Source organism: Schistocerca cancellata, chromosome 2 (assembly GCF_023864275.1).
Source record: "Schistocerca cancellata isolate TAMUIC-IGC-003103 chromosome 2, iqSchCanc2.1, whole genome shotgun sequence".
In the NCBI taxonomy this organism is placed as follows: Eukaryota; Metazoa; Arthropoda; class Insecta; order Orthoptera; family Acrididae; genus Schistocerca; species Schistocerca cancellata.
The window spans coordinates 166,710,969-166,720,906 of record NC_064627.1 but is presented as its reverse complement, the minus strand read 5'-3'; the positions used below and the strand labels follow the sequence as shown (position 1 = coordinate 166,720,906).

At 42.0% G+C, this 9,938-nt stretch overlaps 1 protein-coding gene across 1 annotated transcript; it reads right to left on the bottom strand.

Annotated features, from left to right (window-relative positions):
- Positions 1 to 676: 676 nt before the first annotated feature.
- LOC126144297 (uncharacterized) lies at positions 677 to 8,835 on the bottom strand. Its single transcript, XM_049915483.1, has 3 exons — positions 8,807 to 8,835; positions 5,317 to 5,509; positions 677 to 1,116 (listed from the first exon to the last, which is right to left on the bottom strand). Exons 2-3 carry the CDS (start codon positions 5,507 to 5,509, stop codon positions 995 to 997), a joined length of 315 nt encoding a protein of 104 aa, XP_049771440.1. The 5' UTR covers positions 8,807 to 8,835; the 3' UTR covers positions 677 to 994.
- Between the last annotated feature and the right edge of the window lie 1,103 nt (positions 8,836 to 9,938).

The following is a 9,938-nucleotide window of genomic DNA, read 5'->3' as shown; positions in this document are numbered from 1 at the left end:
ACTTGTTGAATTGTTGGTCTTAGTGTCACAACGTGTTGACAGGTACATACTCAATAGCTTATAACTGATAAGTTTTGCTTGTGAACAGGTTTCAGCTCTTGAACTGCACCTCCCCTACTGAGCAGTGGCCACATGCAATGCAACCCCCACCACTACTTTCCAATGTCCCCTTTCCTACCATACCATCTGCACAGGTATGGGCCAAGCTCTGCTCCCTTGACACAATGACATGTGAGAATCTCAGTGCCTGCATGGAAACAGAGCGCCCCATACGCCGTGTACCCAGGATCTCTCACCCATAAAACTCGACGACACTGTGCGTCTTGCCCACTCTGGACTTGACTTTCGCATTGTAGGTCAGTACAAGGTCTGACGTCATACCATCCGCATGAAAAACAGTACTATCCCACATGCAACGTAGTCAACAGCTCTGTCTCCCCAACACAAGAACAGTCTCCATTTCAGTTCCTCATTAGAGTGTACCAAGTGTTTTGTTTCTTGTAGGTTAATGTAAAATAAGCCACAAATCTTTATTACGCCATCAGCAGTAATTAGAATCAGCAAACCCATTATTGTGTGGGAATATCTAACAGTTTATGCTCTTATGTTTTTCTTAAGAAAGATAGCGGAAAGCTATTACAAAAAAATACCACACTGTTTAACTTGCGTGAAACCTTTATTTTTAAAGCGAAAATTGGTGGAATTTGACCTCTCTTGGCATGTAATAAGTAGACTGTTTCCTTTAGCAGTATACTCTACACTCATTCAGCAACATGTGTTGAATTTCTATAACACAAATTAATAACATGTTTATGATTTGACCTAGGGTAATTTAATTTTAAGTGTTTAATTTAATTTATTTAATTTTAAGTGTTGATTCTCTTTAGCTTCAGTGTAAAAATGCAGAATGGCAGTTCGATGATGACACCACCTTGGTATGCAATGCTGCTTCAGGCACAATAACCGTAGAGCTGAGATGCGCCGTGTAGTCACTTTAATTGCCACCTGCAGGCGCTGCCACGCATTTCTTGCTGGCTGGGTCGCAGATCAAGGGCTCTTTGCACGTGGGCGTTGGTGGCAGATACGGGTCGTCATCTTTGCAAGACTGCCCCACACCTAAACAAACGACAATTCTGGTTTACATCTGCGATAAGCTACTAAGTTCTAATCTCTTATCAAGGTATGCGTACAGTGGATTCCAAATAAACTATCTAGTTACATTATAACTTATCTTAGGAGATACTTTGGAGAAAGAAAATTAGCAGATTTACAAGAAAGATGTTGGAATAGACTCTTTGAAATTCAAGAGTTATCAGGGGAAAATTGCAGCGAAAAAAATAACGTCTACAGAATAAATATTGCAGTTGAAGGGGCTGGACAGAAATATGGAAACATGCATGCTTGATCATAAATATAGAAGACAGCCAAGCCTGCAATTTACAATGAACAGAATCTCTGCAATGTCCTCAATGTGTTGCAAGTTTCAGCAGTGTACATAACAGTGTTGTATTTAGTCATGAGAGCATTATGTCGGAGGTAAGTGAATTAGAAAATAGGATCATTGTTGGAGCTTCCGTAACCAAGTGATCCGAATGTTAGGTGTCCAAGAGATACCATACTGAAGATTTATACCGCACACAGGGAAAGTACAATGTGGACGGAAGTGTATGTTGAGTAATCGTGACACACACAGTCATGGAAGGGGATTGTGACAAAAAATGAGATGAAGACAGCTGCAGAAGTCACTGCAGAACTGAATGTCGCACTCGTAAATCCTGCCAGCACGAAAACAACACGATTGGAGCTCCAGATGTGGGGAATTAAAAGGCGAGCTTGAATTCCAAAACAACACATCACTGATACCACGTCCACAATGAAAACACTTGGTGCCAAATCCAAAAATCTGGACTACGGAGCAACGGAATAATGTCATCCAGTGGATGAGTCTTGTTTGTTTAGAGCTTCTGGCAGAGTTTACGTACCGAAAGTGAAACGTGACGGTGGTTCGATGATGATCTGGATAGCCACGTCGTACTATTCAAAGGGCTCCTTGGTCTGGCAAGGATTATTTGACCTATTTCAGCTGGTCAGGCCCATCCCATCGTAAGATGCTTTTTCTCCAATGGTGATGTTGTGTTCCAAGACGGCAGGGCCTCTGTTCACACAACTTGCATCGTCCAGGGCCGGTTTCCTGAGCATTGTCAATGTCATTGGGTTTTCGTGGTCCACTTTGGAGAGAAGGGTGCGTCATCGCTATGTATCTCTATCATAATTACCTGGATTTGCCACTGTTTCACAGGACCTTTATTTATCGGAGACGAATTTAAGCTGTTTTCGATGCCAACGATTATCGTACACCGTGTTAGGCATGGTAATGTGTTCATGGTGTACTCAAATTTTTGTCCAATCCCTGCTGTATAAGAACCAAAGGAGATAAACGAGATCCTACGGGTGGCCTATGTAAGATAAGGCAAAAGTCTTCGAACAACGGAAAGATAGTGCCCTGAAAAGATGTGATAGTAAGAACATCGATAAAAGTGAAACAAATCTATTTGAATGTCGTCGAATTAAGTCATTTCGAGGCAATGAGATACCTAAAAGAGAAAGTAAAAGCAGTAGTAAACTTATTAACGACGGCATAAGATATAAAATGTAAACTGCCAATAACAAGTTAAACTTTTCTGAGAAATAAATATATTAAGGTTTATACTAATAATAAATCTGTAAAATTGTCGTGTCTGTTTGAACACGATTCTCAAAAACTGCTAGATGAATTTTTATGCGGTTTTCACAGGTAGCTTGAACATAGCTTGGGTCACCATACAGACTTTATTTCATCAAAATAGGATCAAGAAAAAAGGATATCGTGATTTAAAGTTTTACTTAAAACCGTCGTGTCTGTCTGCGTCTCTGTTTGAACACGCTAATCTCCAAAACTACTGGACGAATTTTCATGGATTTTTCACGGCTATCTTAGGCTTAGCTCGGGCTCTATTTCATCAGAAAACGATTACGGAAAAAAGGTTATCGTGATTTAAAGTTTCATCTAAAACCGCCGTGTCTGCCTGTTTGTTTGAACACGATAATCTCTTTCATGGAATTTTCACAGGTAACTTGAGCATTGCTTCATGCACTGAGTAGGATTTATTGCATTGAAACCGGATCACAGAAAAAAGATATTCTAACTAAAAGTTTTATCGGTATCCTTACTAATAGTATAATTGAGAAAGTAACTCTTAGTTACATTTTTATCACTAACCCACTGATTCGATCTCCATGAAATTTGGTATGTAGGTAGATGAACTCTGGGGGAGAATATAGACTACTATGAGAAGTGTCTGGTACGAGAGAAGTGTTGATTTGAAAAATATTACGCGAAATAGGGAAGATATTAAGTCTTTGAAAAAGATTTTTACTCTAAGACTTTTGCTCTTTGTCACATTTGTGAAAATGCTTTTATTGGTTCATATGTGCCACATGACACTATTCAAACTAATGAATGCAAAGCTTATTAATCTTCATTGTGTTTAATTCATACTTCTACACTCTTTGTTGTATAATGTGCATGGTGTATAATGTGTAGTTGCTTCAGTAGCACAGTGCAAAGATGTGCACTCCTGCCCACGTCCCTCTGTAGGCACTGCACGGAAGCGACGCTGCGCATGCCAACGCATCGTGTGGTGGGACAGCTTTGGAGGGGGGAGAGTGGGGCGCACATTGCAATCCATGCTTATCCAAACAGACAGACACATGAGGGCAGCTGATGTTATTGCACATACTGTAGCATTCTTGCTTTACTTGCCATCACTCATCAAAACAAAACTACTGATACACGAACGCAGCTGTGGGTAGCAGCTGGTCGAAAATAAATTTACGTGTTAGGAAGTCTTATCAGATAGTACTTCTCTAGCTCGTGGGAATGAAATGTGGACATTAAGCAGTACAAGTAAGAAGAGGGCAGAAAGTTTTGAGATGTGGTGGGTCAAATGAATGCTGAAGATTAGGGGGCAGTTCAAATAACTAATGAGGCTGTACTGAAACAAATCTATAGAAAAGAACTAAATGCGTAACTGGACTAAAAGAAGAGACAGACTGATATGTCACTTCCAAAAGCATCAAGGGGAAGTTATATTGGTAATGTGGGGAAGTAAATATAGTAGAGGGAGACGAGTGCTTGATTATCAAGCAGGTTCAAATAAATGTAGTATGCAGTATTTATGCAGAAATGGATAAAACTTCTACAATACAGACTTTTGTGAAACACTTCTTCAAGCCAGTCTTCATTGGCAGGAAACAAAGAGGAAATAAAAAACTACCAAACTGACTGATGCTATGCAAATTACGACATAACAGGGAGCTGCTGGGAACCGAAGGATTGCACATAAGTAAACAGGGTAAGGTGGTAGCTACCTATGGCAGAGAACTGGAGAAAATGTCTTGTAGCCCGTAAATTGGAGAGTTTTTAGCTCTTAATTCCGACAGCAGTCTTCGAGCAAAAAGCTGGACGTATCTACAACAAAGACCATCCTGGGCTTATATTTCAGCAAGATAATGTCAGCATGCACACGATGAGTATTTCCACTGCGTGTCTTCGTGCTTACCAAACCGTACTTTGTCCAGCAAGGTCTCCGGATTTCTGCCCACTTGAGAATGTATGGAACATTGTGGGCAGGCCCCTCCAACCAGTGCGGGCTTTTGACCTTCTAACGCGCCAGCTGGACAGAATTCGGCATGATATCCCTCAGAAGGACTTCCAACAACTGCATCAGTCAATGATAAGTCTAATAACTGCTTGCATACGAGCCAGAGGTAGACCAATGCGTTATTGACTCGCTCTGTTTATGAAGCTCTTTCTCTTGAGCAAATCAACCAATTTTTCTGAAACTATAACCATTTGTTTGTCTGCCCATGAACATCACATCTATCTGGTCCCATCCAATCTGGATAACTCCTTATTGGTGCGTGGGTCTTTTTTTTTGCTCTTACAGTGTATTTCAATATTCGGACCTTTCGGCCAACTACCCTCAGGAATAGAATTCAAACATTTCCAATGGCAGTTTCTAGTTTCTTCTACTAGAATGTAGCAAAGAGATGAATCTTTCCAAGGCTTCCCGGGACCGATTTAGCAAGATTAAGGAATGGAGATTAAGGAATTGGAGAACAATAGATTACTTCCCCGGAAGTTGACCCCCGACTCACACAGTAGCTGCCTGGACGAGCACAGCCAAGGATGTGATATGTTACAAATAGTATTCACTAGCCCAGTGGGTGACATGCGACCAAGAAACGGAGATGAAGGAAATGTGGAGAACTTGCCGACGTATTTGGGGCAGATGTCGCAGAAGCCGCAGAAACCGCCCCTGGGTATGAAGACGCCACCGCGCGCACTGCACACTTTGGGGTCTATCTGCAGACAGCTGACGCGTATGTCGTCGCAATTCACGTCGGCGGCTCTCGCGTACTGCGCAAGCGCCACTACTGCTAGCGCTGCAAACAGCTTCCCGAACATCTGGAACAAAATAATCGTGAAGGAACCAAACCGGTATCTTCGTGGACAACAAGTATGAAATCTGCAAACAACATTAATCTAGTAAACCAAAATTTCAGATATTGGGAGGACTGTAGAGGGATATAACTGGAAACATCTTTCTTGGCTGGCCGCTGTGGCCGAGCGGTTCTAGGCGCTTCAGTCCGGAACCACGCTGCTGCTACGGTCGCAGGTTCGAATCCTTCCTCGGGCATGGACGTGTGTGATATCCTTAGGGTAGTTAGGTTTACGTAGTTCTAAGTCTAGGGGACTGATGACTTCAGATGTTAAGTCCCATAGTGCTAGGAGCCATTTGAACCATCTTTCTTGTTTATCGTATAAAGTATAAGTGAAACGGTGGTTCGAACACTGGGACATGTTGGACATATTGTTTCAGGTAATATTATCACTGAACTGGTAGTTATTGTGTACTAACAAGTGATCAACTATGAAAAATTTTACTGTTAGGAATTTTTTTAAATTAAATGTTAAGACATTCTAATAAATGTCTGAAAGGAAATCTCTTCCTAATCCGAAAGCATGTTTCAACTCTGTAGCTTTTTCCTAGGGCGTGGTCATTTTTCAGGTGGTGTGCCCTTGTCTTCCTTCGACCTTTGAATTCGAAAACAGTGCAACTTAGCATTTTCATATTTAGTATTCATGATTAGATAAAGAGGCCATAAGTAAATGAAAAAAATCGTAGAACCAACTGGGGAGAAAACCTGTGACCTTCGTGCTGGTAGCTTAACTCTTATCCACTGCCAATCCTAAGATCGATGGTTAAGTGCTGCATTGTTCAAATGATCCTTCGAGCTGAGGTTATTTGACTCTTTGACTCCCAACAATACAAAAAATATTAATTTTAGAATTTCTCGCAAAATTGACTTTTATCATCATAGTAAGCAACGAAAAAGAGAACAACTAATTATTTTAAAGAAACTGTTTCATTTTGGAACCGCTGGAACATACAGTTTTCAACCAGCCGAAGTTTCATGAGATACACTCGAAAGCAATTTCGCGTTTTTGCTAGACACTATCCGATATCTCGAAACTTCCGCGACCTTATAACGCCTAAATGAAATTACAGTCCTAAGTAATAAGCAAATGAGCGTAAAAATTAATAAGTTTATGGCAAAAGTATTTAATGCTCCAGTTGTTTCGTTTCGAAAACACTTATAACAGCAGTAGTACAAACTCTAATTTACGTCACGTAACCTTAGATATACTTCATCTCACCGTCAATCTCCTCAATTGAAAAACGCGTAACAGTAAAATTATAAATGTCCAAGCACTTTGCTGGACTTCTCAATCGAATATCGGATTATAGTAAATGCAACTCTAATCTGTTTCCTGAAGAGATATCGTTAATATAGGAGTAGGTTGAAAAACAGTACGGCTACGATGGAGCCTTAAGGAGACATTCGTGTCTGTGCTAAACGATTCATTCCAACTGCACCACACTAATACCACCTCTTCACTACTTATTCGTGACTTTTTGGCTAAAACGTAATCCGTTATGATGATTGTCCCTGTATTCGAAGGAAGTGAGGAGCTGTTACTTTTTTTAATCCTACAAACTCAGATGTGTAACGCGTCCACACCAGCTGTGGGAAAGAATCCTAGATTAGAGTCTCAGAGCTGCTTTTCCTGGTATGCTATAGGGTAGACAGGAGGGCTTGTTCTACGCCAAATGGTCGCCTGATGTCACTTAACGTATGCCTTCCCGCGAGGGTTCTTCAATGCCTGTGCATCTCCGACACAGTAAACAGGATTCGGTACACGTTTTTGGAATCCACAGACATGCTCCTTGTATATATAAAAGCTCGATGTAGAGGAAAAGCTGCTAGCCGGCTGTATCACGGACGTTTTCCGCAACGTAGCACGCCATTGCACAAATGTTTTGCCCAAGTTACGCAGCGGCTCCGAGAAACAGATGCCGTCACCGTGAGGAGGCAGCAGTGTGGTGCCTCACGGCAACGCCGCACCCCAGAATACGAAGATGTACTGCATCGAGATGAAGCGAGCCTTTCAAGGATTACTCGAACAATTGCACACGCAATGGGTGTTCGTCATAGTATCGTCTAGGACGTTCTACGTGAGTAACAGTTACATCCGTACCACTTACAAGGGGTACACGCTATGGGTCCACCCGATTTTCCATTACGCGCTGCCTGCAACACGTGGTTCCCGCACCGCTGCACCGACACACACGTCGAATTCTCTTCACAGGTGAACGTAAGTTCACTAGGAACTGTGTTCTGGACGGTCATGTGATTTGGCCGTACCTTCTTCCACTCAAGCTAACTGGTCCTGTATGCTTCATCTTCTTAGAAAAATATTGGACCCATTCTTTTAAGCTGTGTTACTGAATGCCCATAATGAAATATGTTTTCAGCATGGTGGTGCACCACCCAATTTCTCACGTGTGGTTCGGAGACAATTCAACAACCGATATGGTGAAATATATTAGGTTGTATTGGTCCAACCTCGTGGCCAGCGCTATCACCGGTTTGAATTCCTACGGACTTCTTCTTGTGGGGCCGTATGCAGACTTTAATTTCCGTGACTCCTGTAGAGACAGAGTTCTGCTGGCACGAGTTCTGCCCGCTGCACTAGAAACTGAAGAGACACCAGGTGGGATGGAGAGCGTGTACCAGAACATGGCTGTAACAACATTGGTGGTCGCCACGTTGAGCCCCTCTTGTAATACATCAGTACCGTTCTGTACCCACAGTATGCTGGTTCTTTTTTGTTTTGGAATGATGAATACACGCAATCTTTAAGTGTTAATACAAACAAATTTGCTTCATTGATAAATTGATGTTCGTTACTTTTCCTTTCGAATTGTTACTTAACAATTGTATTGTGTCACGCCTTAATTCAGCTCCTCGACCACAAGTGGATGACGTAAACATGTGAACTGAAACCGTCGTTGAACGGAAACAGTAAGTTTCCAGATATGGGTTCCTATTCAAAATGTTATGTACTCACTCCCCTCTAGAAGTTTGTAGCGGAATTTTCCGAACACCCTGCGTTAATCTTTTTAAATGATAACTGGAACACGTAACTAATTAACTAACTACGTGTAAGTATTTAGAAGTAATATTAAGAAGCGATGTGAAATGGAGTGATAACTTAAAATCGGTATTAGGGAAAGCAAATGTATTCGAAGCTCGAGTGTACTTTCATATTTTTAAACAGGCAATGCCGTACTGTTGAGGAGTCTATTGAACGGGAACACTTGTGACCCTGTGAAGAAAACCTCCAATGCTGACTCACCCTGGTCTGGAAGAAGCCGTCTCGAAAACTCCTTGTCCTCGGCGGACGCTGGCATATATATACAACGAGACCACTAATCGCTGTGACAGTTGCGTTACCTGTTACACCGTCTTGTTGACCTTGACAGAGTTCGTTGGGCTACCACGCCTGGGGAAATTCTCAGTCGTTCCTCTTCCCAAGCACTTTTGCCTTTTATTACGGACTGCTCGTGAAAAGTCGCTCGTAACAAAGGGGTTGGGTGAGAAGCATATAACGGAAGGAGCAAACTGAAGGCGTAAGATAACTTCCGCATAAATCAGTTGCGAAAGATTAACACAACCGCTGCTAGAAGCTGTAACAAATATAATCTCACTAAACCCGTACAGAAACACTGGCGTTCCTCTCGTCGAAAATAAATCCAAGCAAAACCTATACAGCGCCAATATTAGAACCTAGACAGCTTTAGGGGCTTAGAACAGTATCTTAGAACACGGACGACATGCAAAGTCGGAGAATTTGCTGTCCACTGTTGAAGAGTTGGGCAAACATGTGTCGCAGTGATTGGCCGCCCACGTTTCTGTGAAGTCTGGAATGTGGGATACAAGTACTAGCAGAAATAAAGATGTGTGGGTGGGTCCTGAGTCGTGAGTTAGTAGCTCAGTCGGTAAGGGCATTGCCCGCGAAACGAAAGGTTGCGAATTCGAGTCACGGCGTGCCACACGTTTTTAATCTGTAGGGAAGTTTCGAAACAGTGTATACTCCGCCGCAGAATGAAAGATTTATATTGTATGCGCTCTCAATGAAGTAAGCTACATTGTAGGTTCAAATGGCTCTGAGCACTATGGGACTTAACATCTGTGGTCATCAGTCCCGTAGAACTTAGAACTACTTAAACCTAACTAACCTAAGGACATCACACAACACCCAGTCATCACGAGGCAGAGAAAATCCCTGACCCTACATTGTAGGTAATAGGTACCTGTAATAAAGTGGTGGCATTAGTATCTTTGGACACAAAGTTTCCCATAATTGTGTAAGAAATGGTGCATTGTTTTCTCCGCCTTTCCCCCTCGTACAAAACTAATATGAAGTTTCATCCCCTTCCACTAGTTCACGTCTTGGGTACGTTTTTGCTAGATCGATTATTTCGAGT